Genomic DNA, 17,500 nt, shown 5'->3' with positions numbered 1-17,500 from the left:
AGGCCAGCACGGGGATGTCTCTGGGAGATGCGCCTATTTCTTCCTATCAAGTAATCAACTCAAAAGTTTATATAAATTCTTTATTATTACACAAAAATAGACTCTCTTTTTTCCTCTGTTTGTGTGATCCCACTCTGGTCTCTGTTCAGAGGGGAGGAAGAAAGCTCCCATGCCCCTCCCCTCCCTCACCATGATGGGACCTGCAGCTGGGTGGAGCTGGCAGGACCATTCCCCACCAGGTCTCTACTGATTGCTCCTCACGCCTCACACCTGTCTCTGCCATCTGCTCACATGCCAGTTCATCTCATAGGCCCACTCACTTAGCTTAGCAGGCAAGGGCAGGAAAGAACAGTGGCCCGGGCTGGTGCCACTCCCACTTTCGTAGGTGGGCACTGGCTCTTAGGGCTTCTGGGTCCAGGCCAAGGCAGTGAGAGCTGTGGGTGCTGGGAGGGTGCAGTGTTGATGTGGACTCAGCTTGCGGCTCCCCTTCACTTTCTCTGGCCCAGGAGGACTTTGGTGATGAAGGTGACAATAGCACTTGCTGGCTGGTCTGGGTCAAGCTCCGCAAAGAGGTGACACACGTTTTCCCAGGGACTTCCTGGCTTCTTGGCCACAAAGCCAAAGATCCTACAGGGACAGAGCCAGGTATGGGCCTTTGCATCCCTTGCGCAGGAGGATGTTGCTGGCCATGTGGGTGGCTTGTGCTAGGACAGGGAGACTTACTTGGAGGTGGTTCCATCTGGGTTGGTCCATCTGTAAAGAGAGAGACCCTGAAGGAGTACAGCCCAGGGCACCGCTCCTGAAGGGCGAGCTGGGGCTGGCTGAGGCTGGCAGCACCACAGGATGGGAAGGGGCTCTGAAGAGGACTCACCTGCGGTCTTGGGGGTCAGTGCTAGAGAAGGTAACGCTGTTCACTGGGTAATGGCGACGAAAGAAGAGCCTGTGAGGAGTAGGTTGGGGAAGGAATGTCACACTTAGAAATCCAGGTTTTGCCAGCGGCAGCGGCGGCGGCACACACCTTTAATCCCAGCATTCAGGAGGCAGAGGCAGGCTGATCTCTGAGTTCAAGGCCAGCCTGGTCTACAAAGTGAGTTCTGTTTTGAAAAATCAAGAGGGAAAAAAGGAAAAAAGAAAAATCCAGGTTTTGAAGCTGGAGAGAGAGAGATGGCTCAGAGGGTTAGAAACACTGGCTGCTCTTCCAGAGGACTTGGGTTCAATTCCCAGCACCCACATGGGAGCTCACAACTGTCTGTAACTCCAGTTCAGGGGATACAACACCCTCACACAGACACGCTTGCAGGCAAAACACCAGTGCATGTAAAATAAAAGTAAAAACATTAATCTAGGTTTCTGGGTTGGGGAGGTGGCCCAGAGGTTAAAGTACTAGCCATACAAGCAAGAGGGAGAGTTTGAACGCCCAGACCCGTAACTCCAGCTTCTGAAAGCAGAGACAGTCCTAGGAGTGAGCTAGGCAGCAAGACTGACACATCTCTGACTTCTGGGTTTGATGGGGCCCCGCCTGCCTCAGTAAGGTGGAAGAGTGACCCAGAACGATTTTTTTTTGTTTTATTTTTCAAGGCTTTTTTCCAAGGTTTCTCTGTGTAGCCCTGGCTGTCCTGGAACTCACTATGTAGACCAGGCTGGCCTCGAACTCAGATTTGCCTGGCTCTGCTTCCTGAGTACTGGGATAAAAGTCATGTGACACCACTATCTGGGACCAGAAAGACTCTTAATTATTAAACTGGAGCCTTCACACATAAATGCTAACATGTATGTACAACACACACACACACACACACACACACACGAAAAGAAAAAAAAACCCAGGCCCCGGTCCTTCTTGGGACTTCGGGAGGCTGGTGCCCAGTCTCACTTCCTCTGGTTGTCTGTCAGTGTGATGCCTTGAGCTGAAACCTTGAAGTGGACAATGGCTGACTCTGGCTTGGGGCTGCAGCTCAGAGCTGCAGAGCTGGCCCTGGCCACAGCTTGAGGGCCGGTCAGTGACTCTGTCTCCACGGAGGTCAGGTAGAGCACACTGCAGGCTAAAGAGACAGGAAGTAGATTGAGCTAGCGTGGCTTTGCCAGGACCAGGAGCTTCTCACCCCATCATCCCGTGTATCTCTCTGATGCATGCTATCTGAATGCACTAACTAGCATCACATCCTGGCAAGTTAGAGAGGCAACTCTCAGACTCCAAGGGGGTCTACAGCCAGCAAAAATGGGAGCTCTTGTCTCTGCTGCAGCTGTGACTCCTTATTGTGAACCCTGAGAACTTAGCTTGTGACCGCTTCCCTGCCTCCTAAAAAGATGGGGCTCCTCTGCCTTTGCAGGTTAAATGTATCTTGTCTTCTCGGTCTACCTCCACAGGCCTGCCCTCCCCTCCCTGTATCTGGAGTCTACAAGGTCCTCTGGACCACCAAGGAGAGGGAGGGGAAGCGAGTCTCTACCTGCTCCCTGCCGCAGGAGGTCTGCTGCTGTGCTCATGTTGGTGGGCACTGGGGCCTCTGGGGCTTCTTCCAGAGGATCTGAGGAGATGAGGGCCACCAAGGAAGGTCAAGAGGGGGAGGCTTCCTGGGTGCTAGAGGACTTCCTTAGCCACCCCAAGGGAAGTGGGAAGGGTTGCGGGGAGGTGTAGGAGACATTACACACCTTTACTGGGAATTTGCAGGCAGCAGGGCAGGGAGATGGGAGAGATGGAGTGTTGAGAGACCAGGGCAGAGAGGCTGCCTGCAGGGGGAGGGAAGATCCTGAAGGATGCATGGATAACCAGGGCCTTCTCTCCCGCCCTCTTGAGGCTTCTCCCTTGACCCACCCTAGAGCCCTCTCAGACTCCTGCTTCTTACCAAAATAGGGCTCAGTAGGACAGCCCTTGATCTTCACGCCTTTGGGCCCAGTCTCAATGAGGAAATGACGAACCAGCTGTTCTGAGGGGTCCCCTGAGAGGAGGTGGGGTGAAGAAAGTAAAGCTTTCCTGGATTCCAAGATCTCAGTCTGCCCTCTCCCGTCCCCCGGGACTCTTTCCTAGGCTGTGGGGGGCGCTTTCCTTGCCCCTTCCCTTAATGGAGATGTCCTGTGCATCTCTCTGCTCTTGGTTCTGAAGCTTCTCCCCTGCTCCCTCAGCTTGAGCAGTCTGTACCTTTCCAGGGCTGGGCGCTGGGTGGGGGTGTAGCCACCTTGAGGGCTAGCCCATAGGCTCCTTGGAATGAATGGCTGTCCCTGATCAGGAAGGCCCCAGGGTCCTTTTCTTTCAGCAGGGCAATGGCTGCAGGGCAAGAGTTAGAGATGGCTGCAACCCCACACAGTCCCACTGGCAGGTTCCCAAGTCTCTCACTCCGACAGCTGTGTGGATGGCAGGACTTTGGGACAACCAGTCCGAGGCCAAAGCTTAGAATCGCTGCTGGTGAGCAACTCAGCCAAGAGCTGAGACAGAAGGAACCAAAGCCCTCACCAGGATGGGATAGCCAAGACGGGCCTTGGCGGTGGGGCAGGGTGGGCACACTACCATTTCTGGCTTCATACCTTGGTCACGGGACAGGTGCGGCTTGTACCAAAACTTGGATGTGTCCTGGACGAACTTGACATTGCTTTGGTTCTCTTGTAAAGGGTGCTCTAGGAGAGGAAGGGATTGAGCTCAGACCCCAGGGGTCCCCACAGTCTCTCTCTGGAGGTGAGGTTCTTTAAAGGACACCTGATGTCCTACACCCTTATACCTGGGGGTTGGGTGACATCTGGGAGAGGAGATGCAAAGGTGACATGTTGATTGGCGCCCCTGGCTGGTGGTGATGGCTGTTGCCCAGACCCGGGCAGGTGTCGTTTTTCAGGAAGTGGTGGCTGGGTGGGACCATTGGCATCATAGGAGGCAGCCAGTGGGAAGGCGGGGGGGGGGGAGCTCTGGGGTGGTTCTGGGCTGGCCACAAGCCAAGGCATCTGGGTAGGCACAGGAGTAAGAGGGGAGCCATCTGGGCTGTCTGGGGGGCCCCGCCAGGGGGCGTGGCGGAGTCCAGGCAAGGTGGTTGGCACAGGACCTCGAGGACTGGCACTGTTGGAGTGACCCCCTGGGCTCCTTTCCTGAGGCCAGCCATTGGGTGAGCTGGGTGGGGAGGTCTGGGAGAAAGGGCTAGGGTCTGGTGGCTCCGGCCTGCTGCTGGCCAGCAGCTCAGGGGCCTTTTCAGTGCCTCCCTGGACAACAGGAAGCAAGGCCTCACCAGGACTCAGTCTCTGAGTTGGTGCCAAGGAGGGAGACCTGGTGTCTTGCCGGCGGGTGCTGCAGGGGGGAAATGAAGATCAGACAGTCCTGCTTTGGGGCGCTGACACCCATAGAACATGCCCCAGTAGCCTTGGCCCTCTGTGTACCTTTCTTTGCCCTGGACTGGGCTGCTGGTGTGCAGGGGCGTGGAGGGACCAGACAGCTCTGAAGAGGCACTGCATTGGGCATCTCGGGGAGACCGAGGCAGTGTGGTGTGCCCACTGGAGCCATCCCTCCAGGATAGCTCAGGTGACTCTGAGATAGGGAGAGGGGCTCTGTGAACAGGAGCCTGCTTTTCTGTCTGGCCCAGTTCCTTCCCACCCTTGGCATCCACAGTAACGTTTAGAATCCTCCTTTGCCCTGGACAGTATGCTCACCTGTAGATGTCAAGGGTCCCGTTGAGGCCAGGTGCCCAGGCAATGGGTACTTGTCCCTTCCATCCTCTGCAGGAATCTCATAACCCAGCTTCCTGGATTGCAGGTAGGGTGGACTTCCCGGGGACACAGAACCAGCCCGTGGTGAGTGGGCACCAGGGCTAGGGTACCCTCTGCCCTCGCTTGGGGATCCACAGCTGTGAGGTGCCCGGCCATATGCTGGACAGTAACTGGGAACTGCTCCTCCATAGCCATAGGTTACCAGGGCAGGGTACCCTGGATGCCCATACCTGCCTTCAGGGCATATGGCATAAGAACAGCCATCATGCCCTTCTTCACCCACCTTGGGTGGTTTCAGGCAGCTGTAGTCAGGCATTGGGGCATGGTGATGCCCACAGGTAGGCACCAGCAGAGGCAACGGGTGTCCAGGCCTCACTGGGTGCAGGAGAGGCTTGCCTGCATCGCTGGCCCACCCCTCTCCAGCCTCCCTCTCTAGTCGCAGTCCATACAGGGCTGCCGTGGGCAGTGCCAGCTTCTCCTCACAGGCTGGGCATGAGCATAAAGCAGGTGCTCCAGGGTCCTCCAGGATCACCACCTCCCGGTAGCCTGCTGAGCGGTAGCCAAAGTCCCCATTGGCTGGTTTCCCTAGCTCAGATGCATAGGGGTATGGCCCTTCTGACAGTGACCTGCAGAGGCGCCTCTTCTCCACAGAGGCTTCTGTGTAGCCCTGGGGGTGTCCCTCATAGCCTCCATAGGGCAGTCTTCGTCTCTCCAGGGTTCCCTCAGGCCGGTAGTAGCCCCCATTGGGGACTGCACAAGGCTCCCGGTAACCTTGCCGGCAGGAACAGTGGCGGCTGAGGCCAGGCCTGTGGCCCGGATACACCCCAAGGTGCAAGCCCCCACCTACAGAGGGCTGCTCTTCATCACCTAAGATGGCTGTCTCGCGTCCAGCTCCATGGCCCCCACTGGCCACTCCACAGCCTCCCAGCAGACGACCCAGCTCCTGCCGTTCAGCAGCGGTTGGGGGTGGTCGGCCAGGGGATTCTGCTGCGGGTTCTGTGGTGAGTGTGGATGAATAGCCAGAGTCGGTGCTCACAGAGGGCATGGGGGGGGGGGGGAGCTCTGGAGAAGGTGCTGGTGGGGTCTGGCGGGGGACCCGCTGCACCTGGGCATAAGGACTGCCGTCCAGGGGGCCCCTGGTGTGGGCCAAGGAGCCTGAGTGGAGAAGAATTAGTGAGTGGGGACAGCACATCAGCCTTAGTGTGCCCCCCACAAGCCACAGAGCTGTGTCTCCCGCCTGCCCACCACCCCACACACCATCCACGCTGTCCTCATGGTGCTGGTTGAAATTCTCATAAGAGTCCCAGTGCACGGCAGGCTCTGTTGTGTTGTAGTCCACTGAGACAGAGGGATCGTTCCGTGGGGTACTGCCTGTGGAAAGCCACTGGGCACTGAGGACCAGGGGACCCCCGACACCTTCAGCACCTGATCCCCCAGCTCCCACTCTTACCTTTGACCTTCTCAGGGCTGGAGGAGAAGACAAACTCAACTGAGGCTTGGAAAGGGAACCGCTCGTCTGTGGAGGTAGTGGTGGTGGTGAGGAGCCAGGTCCTGTTGGCGTCTCCTTCCCTGCCCACTTGCCCCTTCACTAGCCTCTGACTCACCAGCCCAGGCCTCATCTAGCTGGTCCTTGGGGAAGGTGAGCCGTGATCCATGGATGGTGCACGTGTGGAACTGAACCCGGAACACAAGTGTCCGGTCTGTCCCCTGGCCACCCTTGTGATAGCAGGTTACCTGAAGGAGGGCAGGAGGCTGGGGGTCAGGCCTTCACATCCATTTTTGCCTTATTTGTGCCTTTACCCCAAGGGCTGCCAGGTCACAGCTTCTGTGGCATCCTAATCTCAAGGTGAACTCTCTTGGGATAGCAGGGGTAGGATTCCCTTTGGGCCCTCCAGTCCTGCTTGAACTGATGACTTGTCAGTTGACTGTATGGCTAGAAGCCCCCGCTGCATTGCAGACCCCATCCTCAGGATTCCCCTTACCATGACATCGCCTTTGAGGAGGAGAGCTGGCTCTAGGCTGATGCAAAGTTGCTGGGGTCCTGAGCCTGCAATACGACTGGGCAGAGAGAAGGCAGAACAGTCAGAGGCATCCAGGGAGGGCACAGAGGTGGCTCTGCAGAATCAGCACCCAGGGGGTACTTCAGCATCCCTGGCTGAAGCCAGAAGGCTAGATCTGGGGAGGCTGGGGATGGATATAGCAGGTATCAGGGCCTGGGAACAGAGCACTCACTAGACTCCAGATGTGTAGACCAGCTGCATAGATTGGTAGATCTTGAGGAAGGGCTGGAAGCCTGGAGGGGTGGAGGAGGACATGAGGGGCTTGGGGTGAAGTGGGGCAGGAAGTGCTGTCCCCATGGGATACATCTCAGGTGGACTCACCTGTGTTGGGCTCAAAGGCTGGCAGCATGGGCACAAACACATAGTGCAGGAAGAGCGGGCTACTGTTCATTCTGATGGAGCCAGACAGCAGCCCACTGAAATAGCTGACATAGCTGGAGAGATGCCAGGAAAACATCAGCACCTTCCTCTCACCAGCTCAACGGTGCAGACCCTCCCCCCCAACCTTGGGAGACCTAGAATGCTCTACACTTCAAGGAGGCAAGCTCTGCTCGTCCCGTGACGCCCTTCTTACAACCTCTGCTTTACTTTCTTCACAGACCTTATCATCGGCTAGAATGATCTAGTCTGATTATGCACGGCTGCTTGCCTTCCTTCCACTCCACTAGCAAAGGAATGCCACGAGAGCCCGACCCTGTGTGTCCTGAGTTCCCACCACTTGGCACGGGGCCTGGCTCCCTTGCACTGTGGGATTCAGGTGTGCTGCCTGAGCCAGAGTATCCGCCCTTCCCCACTGGGCTGCTCACCGGCGCTGGGAGGGCTGCAGTTCGGTGGCCACCTTGTCCTCACAGAATTTCCTCATGGTGAGAGTTGCCAGTGCCTGGTCCGCCCTGGGGAGAGCAGGGCAGGTGAGGGTGCTAGGGATTGGTCTCATTCTGGCCTTCCACGCCTCAGCCCCAGGGAAGGAGGAACCATGAGCCCTCAGTGTAGAGGGGACCCCCGTGGTGAAGAGAGCTAGAAGCCCTGGAGTACAGTCTCCCAGTTGTTGGGCCTCAGGCAACTGTTCCCCGAATCTGACTTTCCTCATCTGTAAAATGGGCTGAGTGGTGTCCCTCCCCCAGAGAAAAGTACCTCGGATGGGACCTTATTAGAAAGAGGGTCTCTGCAGACGTGATTAGACAGGTTAAGCTGAGGTCATGCGGGAGCATCAGGGGGACTGTAGAAGAGGAGAGACAGAAACAGAAACCGCCAAGAACCGCCAAGAACCGCCAAGAACCGCCAGCCACCACCAGAAGCTGGAAAGAGGCAAGGAAGGAGTCTGCCTAGAGTCACAGAGAGCAAAGCCCCGCTGACACCCTGACTTTGGAGTTTTAACATCTTAGAATTGGAGGATGGGGTGGGGATTTAGCTCAGTGGCAGAGCACTTGCTGACCCTGGGTTCGGTCCTCAGCTCTGGCCAAAAAAAAAAAAATTGGGAGACAGTTGAGTTATCTTGAGTTTATGGCATTTTGCTGACAGCCCTAGGAAACTAGCCCAGCTCATCTGTTGGAGAGGGCTGGGCACCCAAGTGGAGACAGGCCGTATCACACCAAGTTTATAGTGTAGGACTCTGACCACAGGGAGAAGCTCGACAGAGCCAGATGAGGAAGGGCCACCGGGCCAGGGTAACTCACCCTGCGGAGATCCTGCTATAATGCATATAGGCAGAGACAATGACGCCAAGCTTGCCTTTGCTCCCCTGAGAGAGAGAGAGGGAGGGAGGGTTGTGGGACCTGTGAGTTCTAGGTTGAGGCTGTCTCAGCTCTATGACCCCAAGGTCCCAGCCCACCTTGCAGTACAACACGACCACGTGCTGAGGGTCAGCACTGAGCCATGTCTCCATGGCTTTGCAGATGGAACACAGTTTGTCCAGAGGCGGGGCATGCAGCTCAGGCCAGCCGAAGTCCTGCACCTGGGGAAGTACAAGGGTACAACTGTGTGTGCGGGGACAGGGACAAGGAGGTGAGAGGGATAACAAGCGGCCCTGAGGCCAGGTGGGGCTTCCTAGTCATCACCAGTAGCCTGGACACTTTTTCAGCCACCCTACACCATGTTTTCAGGTATCTTAAATGGTGTGTCATCTAGGAGAGTGCTTAAGAGTAAAGTGGATGTCAACTGCTCCTAATCACAAGGAGGCAGAGTCTTCTCACAGGGTTGGCCATTTTCCTCCTACCTTAGGATTCAGGCGGGTCAGGTCATGCCGTTTCTCTGAAAGGTTGAAGAGCTGAAATAACGGGAAGAGTTAATAAATAAAGGCAACCTCAGACAGAGGTGCTGGAGGTGGACCTTCAGTGAGACTCTTTCTCTAAAATTGCAATCCTCTGGAGCTGCAGCTGGGTGCCTGAGCTGAGGCTCCGCCCCGCCCGCCCCGCCCCGCCTCTGCACACTGACACCGCCCTCCGCCAGTCCCATCTCAGGGATTGATGGCAAACAGTAGCCTTGCCTATTTGGACCTCCCAGCCTTCTCCTTGGTTGAATCTAGCCGACCCGCTCCTCACCAGGTACTTGTCCCGGTGCTTGGATTGCAGCACATGGGCTAGCTCGCGCAGGTGGCCCCGGTGTCGCTGCTCGTCCGGCCGTGCGGGAAAAGCCGCAGCCAAGATCCGCTCTGTCACATAGGTGAGGTCCAAGTCCCAGCGACGCTCCATGAGCGGGTCCAGGCTGAAGCTCCTGGGAGAGGTCGGAAAGCTGACTTTGGGAACAGAGGCGAGGCGCCCCATGGGGCTAGTATAATGAGAAGGGTGTTGGGGAGCGCTGGGCGGCCTAAGTCCTGAGGGTGCGTGGTTGGGGGGGGAGCACTGCCATGAGCTGAGTGGGGCTCCGGCGGAAAGTGCCCCCGTGGGGTCGCAGGGCGCCCTCACTCACCTGGGTAGAGTGCAGCGCTGCTTTGAGTGGTCCAGGGACTTGGTGGACCCCTGGTGGATGAGAAACTGTAGTAGACATCTCTTCGGATGTATCTCTTCTCGGCTTCCCAGTCCAAAGTTCCACAAACCATGGTCTCCCAAAAGCTACCCACGCGCCCCTCCCCGCTCAGGCCTCGAGCATCTTACCAGGTGTTCTATGCGCCGCACTGGGGCAGTGTTTCTCCGCTGGAGGGGGGAGGTTGGGGAGGAAATGGGAGTGGTTAGGGCCAGGGCAATGACTAGTCTGGACCTGGGGGTGAGGGTGGGAGGGCATGTCTGCATCTACTCCCTGGTAAAAGAGAGGACTCCAGCCCCCCAGCAGGCCCTAGAAGACAATGACAGCCAAGAGCTGGAAGTCATCTGTTGGGATGACTGACCAATAACCATAGGGCTCAGTTCTAGGTAACCTCCTGGAGACCCGCTCTGAGACCACCAGACCTCTGGTCGCTAGTCAGGTTCCTGCCCTCCCTGCCCCATCCTAGAGCACACTCACCAGCTCCGCAGGGGGCAAGGCCTGACAGGGTGAAGTCACCTGAAAGGAGATGGGAGTTAGGGACTGAGCTGGTGAAATGGGGTGCCCAGCTTCAGCAGGAAGGTGGAGGGGCTGTCAACTGATGAGTACAGGCTCCAGCTGAGGTTCCGCTATTTAAGGGGGCCTTGCTTCTGGCCTCCCGGTCCCCCACCTCTCAGGCCCCCTGCTTGTTGCTCTTGGCTCTCAGCCCCCTGCCCAAACAGACCCCCATTCATCCAGCTGCAGGACAGGAGTTATATATAGAGGTAGGCAGGCAGGCAATGGCCAGGGGTGGACACTAGCTTCTTTCACCACTGAGACCCCACCCATGGGCACATACTCCCCCAAGCTAACTTGAGGCCCTGGGACTACCCCCTGCACTGAAAGAGGAGAACCAGGGATGTTCCTCAGAGATGGGGCTGCCTTAGTGGGCAGTGGGTACCACCTACAGTATGTATGTACCTGAAGAGGCTCAGCCCTTCTGGCACCCAGGATAAGATCAACTCAGGCATCCTGAGGACCCTTCCCCAGAGGAAAGGTACAGCCTATCCCAGTGCCTGGTCTCTGAAATCCTGCTCCTTCTCTATCCACCCCACCCTTCCTCCCCCCCCACCCATCCTCTCGCCAGCTGCAGCCTGGGCACAGCACCAAGACAAACGCTGTCTCACTGTCCACCCTCCTAGGCCAACCCTCCAGGGGTGGAGTAGGGTGGTTCTTAAAGGGCCCAGCACAACACTCCTGCCACCCAGGAGGGGTCTCTAGGAATGACATGGGACTGGGTGAAAGAACCATGCCAGTGTGGCTAAAGAAGACTGTATGTGTGGGCAGTGGAAGGACTCCATCCCCCCAGCTAGTGTCCGGGCAGTGGAAGGACTCCATCCCCCCAGCTAGTGTCCGGGCAGTGGAAGGACTCTATCCCCCCCAGCTAGTGTCTGGGCAGTGGAAGGACTCCATCCCCCGCCCCCCCCAGCTAGGGTCTGGGCAGTGGAAGGACTCCATCCCCCGCCCCCCCCAGCTAGGGTCTGGGCAGTGGAAGGACTCTATCCCCCCCAGCTAGTGTCTGGGCAGTGGAAGGACTCCATCCCCCCCCCCCCCAGCTAGTGTCTGGGCAGTGGAAGGACTCCATCCCCTCAGCTAGGACCAGGTACCCACCTTTGCTTCGCATTTTCTGTGTGTGGCCACCTTGCAGACTAGAGAGGGAAGGGGAGGGAGGAAAGAGGTCAGCAGAGGCTTATGGGAGCAGGGAAAGGGCCATCCTCCACTTCCCCAGGTCCTGAAAGCCAACCCTGGGGCAACACTAGATTGCCAGAGTTGTGAGCAGGGCAGTGTATCAACAGGTTCTGCTCCAGAGTCAGGGAAGAGGGCCAGAGGTTGTGGCCTAGGACAAATGGAGGTGAGGAGGGAGGAAAGCCCCTAGTCACAGGTGAGGATGGGAAGGTGGCAGAGTCACAAATCTCCTGAGCTGTGGCAAGGTGGATGTTTGGGTGAGAGAGGGCATTGTTTCTGCTCTGTGAATCTGCCTGCTCCTGGAGCCGCACAGCACAGTGGAGGGCTCAGAGTACACGGGAAGAGCACCTCACCTCGGCACGAGACACCGGTCCCATCGATGGTCACTTTACACACTGCACACACCGGAGCTTTCTTCCGGAAAACCTTCTCCCGGAAGCTGTGTGGTTCTGCTTTCCTAGGCTGCGGGTGGGATGACAGACACATAGAGGTATACGTTTCTAGTGGGCCCATCTCCAAGGCTGGGTAGGAACCTTGCCTTAGGACAACGCTGTCTCCCTCTCTTCTAGCTCAAAGCCTCTGAACTCTCAGGCGCGCTTGGCCACAGCTGTTTCAGGGTAGTCATGGGGCCTGTCCTCTACAGGGCTTGGAATGTGACCCCTTGCGTCACCTTGGCTGGGTCAACTCCTCCCTAGGGATCACTTGGGCCCCTCACGTGGCGCTGCTATGTGATGTCCCGGTCACTGCCACTTCAAATGTGAGGGCTTTCCAAATCTTGGCCGAATGGGGGGGGGGGGGGGGGTCTGACCCATCCTGCCCTCCCCAGATGAGGCTTGTATGCTGTGAGCTGACAGCCCAGACACACATGCACACTGTCACATAACACCCGGACTGGCTTCAGCCAGTCCTGAGCCCCTGGCTCTCAGTGTCCCCACGCTCCAGGCAGCTGACATGCCCTCCCTCCCCCATGGTCAGAACAACATGTTTACTCTTTGTGCTTCGAGGCGGCAGGCAGCAGTTGTATAAGACAGGGGTGGGGGGGTGGCCATGTTGGAAGGAGGGTTGACAGTGGGGACAGACAGGCAGCTGTCTTGCCGCTTCTGTACGTCCCGTCCCCTCCCCACCCAGTGGTAGCAAGGCCAGCAGCCCAGGTCTACTTCAGTCCCTCCCACCCTGTGTCTGTGGCTCCCTCCCTCCCTCCAAGTAGTTTTTCCACCTCTGGTTTTCAAGCTCCCGCTGTTCCCTCCTCCCCCTGGATCTGCCCACCACAGCGTTAACGCCTTCGAAAGGCAAAGGGCGAGGATGGTGACATGGGGCAGCTTTGGTCCCTCGACTGTTCAGAACGCCTCTGGACTGGAGGTGGGACCCACTAGGACACTGGGGCTCACTTGTTGATAACGTCACGTGCAGATGACGTCAGTGGAAGGCAACCTCCCAGTTAGAGTGCCTGGAGACCTGGCGTCCTCCACCTTTCACTGCCTTCTCCCCAACCCTTTACTCTCAAGCTTCCCAGGGAGGTCAGGGCTTACATCCTTAGCTGACACCCCCCCCTCCCCCTGCCCCCTGGCTTACTCAAGCTCAAGCCGGGAAATACACTGAGGCAGGATCAGACTGCCACCTTGGCCACCTCAGGGGGCCAGAAGAGTGAGGGGCATACAGAGACAGGGTAAGGAGCAGGAGAAGAGACTGAGACTAGCAAGAGGGTCTGGCCTGAATCCTGACCCTTCCCCCTTGTCCGCACCTCCACCCTCCCCACCTTCGCCCAGCTGGTGGGCACTCCTACCCTGCTGGTGGCCCGGCTGCTGTCCCTCCTCCCCAGGGCTCTGAGCAACCTTTCCACAGGCCCGCTGGACTTCATGGTGTCTGGCTGGCTGGCTGGCTGTGCTCTTGGCTGCAGGGCCTGAACAATGCTGGGGCCTGGCCTGGGGCTTCCTGGAAGCAGCCTGGCCGAGGCAGCCGCTTCCCTTGGGTGGAGGGGAGGCTGTCTGGCTGGTGTGTGGAGAAGCCTGGCCCTGGAAGTGGAGGGAAGTGCAGGCGGGAAGGGGGCAGGTCGCTGCTCCAGGAAGTGGGGTGGGGGAGGATGTGGGGGAGGCCAGGAGATCAGATTCCCAGGATCTACCCTGCTGGGAGTGTCAGCCCAAGATCTTTGGCTCCCCGCATCTCCTCTGGAACTGCCTCTCACCCGGTGGGCCAGCCTGTGTAGGGGTCTGTGGTCCTGAGATCCAGCCCTGGAATCAGCCAGTGGGGCAGGGTGGGAATTCAGGTCTCAGGGCAGGGCTCGAGGGCCTGAGGAGAACACTGTGTCCCTAGCTAGTCTCTAGCCTGGACTCTTATGCTCCCTTGGGACTTCCTGCGGGAAGGGAGTGGAGCTGGGAACCAGTACCCCTGGCAGCCCAGGATTCAGAATCCTCAGGATGAAAGAAAGTAGGAACGACAAAGGCCAATTTCCTTGTTAGTTGGGAAAGGATCATGCAGCGCCCTCCTCAAGGCCAAGTTCCAGCCAGAAGGCTCAGCTGCCCACAGTAGTGGTCCATTTTGCTGCTGCCCAAAGCAGTGGAAGGCACCCCCTGAAGACCCCAGCTACTGTGCTCCAGATAAAACTCACAGCTTCTGACTTAGTCCCCTGCACCCAGGACCCCTCCCACCCTCCCACCCACCCACCCACACCTGAGCACTACCTTCATGGCTCTTCTGGGCCTGGCTCTCCTTCCTCTGTGGCTGTCACTGGGCCTGAGGACTGGACAGGAGGCCCCCTCCCAACACACACTCCACCCCCTCTAGGGCCTCCTGCTTCCCTCCTGGGAATAGGGCCAACTTCCTGTCCCAGGAGTCAAGGGAAGGAGGTGGATGGGGCCTTGGAAAGGATGGAACAATCTTCCTAAACAAGGGTCAATGGCCTGGGGGTTCTCAGCCCGAGCCCTGGACAGCAGCCTTTGGAATGCTGGAGCTGTCACTTGAAAGAATGCACAACCTCGTCATCCTCATTTGCATGGTATTTACTGAATGCCCCAGTGAAACTCCTCCAGTTCTGGCTATGCAGGGTCCCACAGGAGTCCTATCCTCCTCTGCCTCATGCTTCCTGGGACACCTCAGAAGACCTATCAGTCTGGGAAGCCTCTTCTTACATGCTCCAATTCTCTAGGAAGCCTGTCACCTAGGTACCCTGGCTAGCAGGTGGCACCTGAGTGGCAAGGTGTGTGCCCCCATCCTGTAACTGGAGAGCACCATCGCCTCTGTAATCCCTACCCGAGTCCTGGCTGTGTCCCAGAACATTCCAGGCTGATGGCCAGGTGGGCAGCTCGGCCTGGCCTGATTCAGCACCCGGCCCTGCTGGGGGAGATGGGTCACTGTAGTGCCTGGGGGAGTGTGGCTTCTCCTATCCAGTATTTTTCCTTCTCTGGGAAAGGTCCCCAAACATCCTCCAGCCTCACTGAACTTTCACTGCCCACCCAAAGCTAGAAAAGTGTCCATTCAATGACGTCGGCAGCAGGGCTGTGGGCTATGTTGACTGGTCAAGAGCCCTGCGGCAAGTGGAGTACTTCTGGAAGGGGATGGGGCAATCTATGCCCGAGGGATGGCTGGGATAGCATTACCAGAGCCTGGGGATCCTCACTTCCCACCTCCTGCCTGGAATATTCCAGAGCTTTTCTTTGCTTCTCCTCAGCAGGGCCCCCTCTTACTCTGAAGCCTTGGGTTTGTTTGGAGAAACCCCTCCACCCACCCACACACCCCTCCTTCCTGGAAATAGCTGTGGTTGGATGAGAAGCTGGGAACTGGGCCACAGAGGAGTGAGGCCCAGGAAAGACGGGAGGGGAATGGAGGTAGGATTCAAGGGCGTATCCAAAGGGACCTAGGGGGTGTCTAGGCAGGGCAGAAGTAGAAGAGGGCACGGGGGGGCGGGGGATCAGCTTCATCTGTGCCTGCATTGTGCCTCAATGTCCCAGATAGGGAACACGAGAAGAAAATGCTTGCATGCCCTCTGCCAGGCCAGGGCCGGAACACAGCTGCCAGCTGCCACGGGCATCTAGTGCTCGAGGTGCGCTTGTCTGACCTGGGGATGTGCGCAGTGAGTCGCGGGAAGGCGTGGCGGCCCGAGCTAGGACCACAGCCGTGCCCCGCCCCCTGGTCGCCTCTAGGATCTCCAACTGCCCCCTAGCTCACCGCGCCCGGGAGGGCGCTGGCCGGAGTCCCAGCCTCGGGCTGCTGCCGCGCCCGGTGTTCCCGGACCCCCGGTGGCTCCGCGCCCTCTGGCGCCCGCCCCTGGCTCGGTCCGCTCGCTGTGACGCAGAGCGCCGCCGCCCGCGTTCCCGCTGGCGTGGCGCGGCCACTCACCTGTGGGGGGCGCCCGGAGGGCCGGGGGCGCGGCGGGCCGGGGCAGCAGCAGGGGGCGCCCCCGGGCCAGCCCATCCCGGCCAGCCGCGCCGCGACACGCGCAGGCGGCGGCGGCGGCAGCGGCAGCGGGACGGGCACTCAGCTGGCTCCCTCCCTCCCTCCACGCCCTGCGCCCGCCACCTCCTCCCGCCCTCTGGCTCCCTCCTTCTTCCCGGGCTCCAATCGCCACCTTCCACCCGCTCCCCGCCCGCGCCGCCTCCTTGCTCCCTCCTTTCCTCCCACTGTCCTTCCCGCGAACGGCTCGGCTCTTGGAGGCAGGCTCCAGACTCGCAGACGGACGGAGCTGGCAGCCAGAGCCGGGGAGGGACTGGCAGCCAGATTCCCGGGAAGTCTAAGGCCGAGAGGCTGCAGAGGGACGCGGGCGGAGAGAGCCGCGTGAGCCGCACAGACGCCTAAAACAAGGTGGACACAGATGCAGAAGGGTACAGAGAACAGCGGTGAGGCCTTGGCATCTCCGCCGCCTCTTTCACGCCCGAGCCGGATGTGGGGTCTAGTCCGAACCAGGCCTGACCTGGTGGGGGCGCCAGACTTAGACACCTAATGTGACTGGTGTCCCCGGTCTTAGGACACCGCTAGCTGGTGCTCTGCCCCGCGGGAGCTATTTGTGTCATCTTACCCAGAGCTGAGAACCTACAGAAGGTTCAAGACTCCCACCCCTCGACGGCTTCAGTCATCGCCCCGGTGTTCTGGGTTTTCCCAGTGCAAGTTCTTCTGATGGTGTTATCCCGTTCCCTTCTTTTAAAAGTCTGATGTTGGATAGGAACGTCTGGAATTTAATGGGCCATGGTGCTAGTTGGAGTTGTGACACTCGGAGGGGAGGTGGGTAGGGATGTATGTGGTCCTAGAGAATTTGAACCTACTGCTGTCCCTACCACCCCAGCATTCTTTAGCAGATCCTAAACTCTTCTCCCTCCCCACTGGAATTTCCATAATGGAAATTGGCGGAGCCAGAGGGTCTCCACGCTGAGAAGTGGGAAGTGCCTGGAGTTCAAGGCTAGGGTAGTTGCCCAAAGCAACCCAGCACTCCCTGCTCAAGCCCTCTGGGTCTGCCTGCCTGCCCCATCTCAGCAGAGTCCCGGGCTCATCCTGTCTCTGGCAAAGGCTGTGTTTGGCGGACTGGTTCTGATTACTGGGGGATGGAGCACCTGATTCTAATCTGGCAGCTGGGTAAGAGGCTGGAAGCAAGGCTACACATCTTACTGTCCAGTAGCTGGACTCCTAGGGGACCAGAGGAAGAGCTGGGAGGTGGGAGGTGGTGGCCGCACTGGCGGTGAAGAGAGAAGCAGAGGTTAAAAGACAGTGGCAGGGACTGGAGGCTGACGGTCATGCTGTGGCGAGATTAGATTACGCAACTAACCTGGAATATGAAAATATACTTACTTGATGCCCGCAGCTAGCTCTTTTAACATCCAGACTTTTCCAGAATGTCCTGGGCTTTAGCTGGAACCTGCCTTGTAGACCAGGCCGGCCTTGAACTTACAGAGATCCAACTGCCTCTGCCTCCTGAGTGCTGGGATCAAAGGCAGGGACCACCTCCGAGGGGTGGACATAGGTTTTAATCAATAAAGTCACCAGTGAGTGAGCTAGATTGACTGGACTAGAACTTCACACCAGGCTGGTATCCTACCCTGTCTAAGCAGCCACCAAGAGGAACTTGAAAGGTTTCTAGGAATTGGGAGGGGGAAGAG

The 17,500-nt window shown here is 58.2% G+C and overlaps 1 protein-coding gene across 4 annotated transcripts; it reads right to left on the bottom strand.

Annotated features, from left to right (window-relative positions):
* Positions 1 to 66: 66 nt before the first annotated feature.
* Positions 67 to 15,898, bottom strand: Tns2 (tensin 2). Of its 4 annotated transcripts, none has more exons than XM_036207899.1 (29): positions 15,753 to 15,898; positions 11,774 to 11,882; positions 11,346 to 11,383; positions 10,176 to 10,214; positions 9,830 to 9,868; positions 9,645 to 9,694; positions 9,278 to 9,449; positions 8,953 to 9,003; positions 8,569 to 8,691; positions 8,414 to 8,478; positions 7,547 to 7,630; positions 7,062 to 7,174; positions 6,913 to 6,973; positions 6,663 to 6,738; positions 6,285 to 6,414; positions 6,131 to 6,196; positions 5,938 to 6,051; positions 4,624 to 5,835; positions 4,354 to 4,501; positions 3,711 to 4,264; positions 3,520 to 3,609; positions 3,137 to 3,262; positions 2,844 to 2,936; positions 2,650 to 2,727; positions 2,448 to 2,525; positions 1,874 to 2,042; positions 872 to 940; positions 724 to 753; positions 67 to 627 (listed from the first exon to the last, which is right to left on the bottom strand). In XM_036207899.1, exons 1-29 carry the CDS (start codon positions 15,825 to 15,827, stop codon positions 489 to 491), a joined length of 4,191 nt encoding a protein of 1,396 aa, XP_036063792.1. In that variant the 5' UTR covers positions 15,828 to 15,898; the 3' UTR covers positions 67 to 488. The 4 variants fall into 4 exon arrangements, with proteins under 4 accessions (XP_036063792.1, XP_036063793.1, XP_036063791.1 ...); XM_036207900.1 differs by lacking the exon at positions 15,753 to 15,898 and adding an exon at positions 14,099 to 14,637; XM_036207898.1 differs by lacking the exon at positions 15,753 to 15,898 and adding an exon at positions 13,204 to 14,030.
* Between the last annotated feature and the right edge of the window lie 1,602 nt (positions 15,899 to 17,500).

Source organism: Onychomys torridus, chromosome 16, assembly GCF_903995425.1.
Source record: "Onychomys torridus chromosome 16, mOncTor1.1, whole genome shotgun sequence".
In the NCBI taxonomy this organism is placed as follows: domain Eukaryota; kingdom Metazoa; phylum Chordata; class Mammalia; order Rodentia; family Cricetidae; genus Onychomys; species Onychomys torridus.
This window is presented reverse-complemented; position numbering and strand designations above follow the sequence as displayed.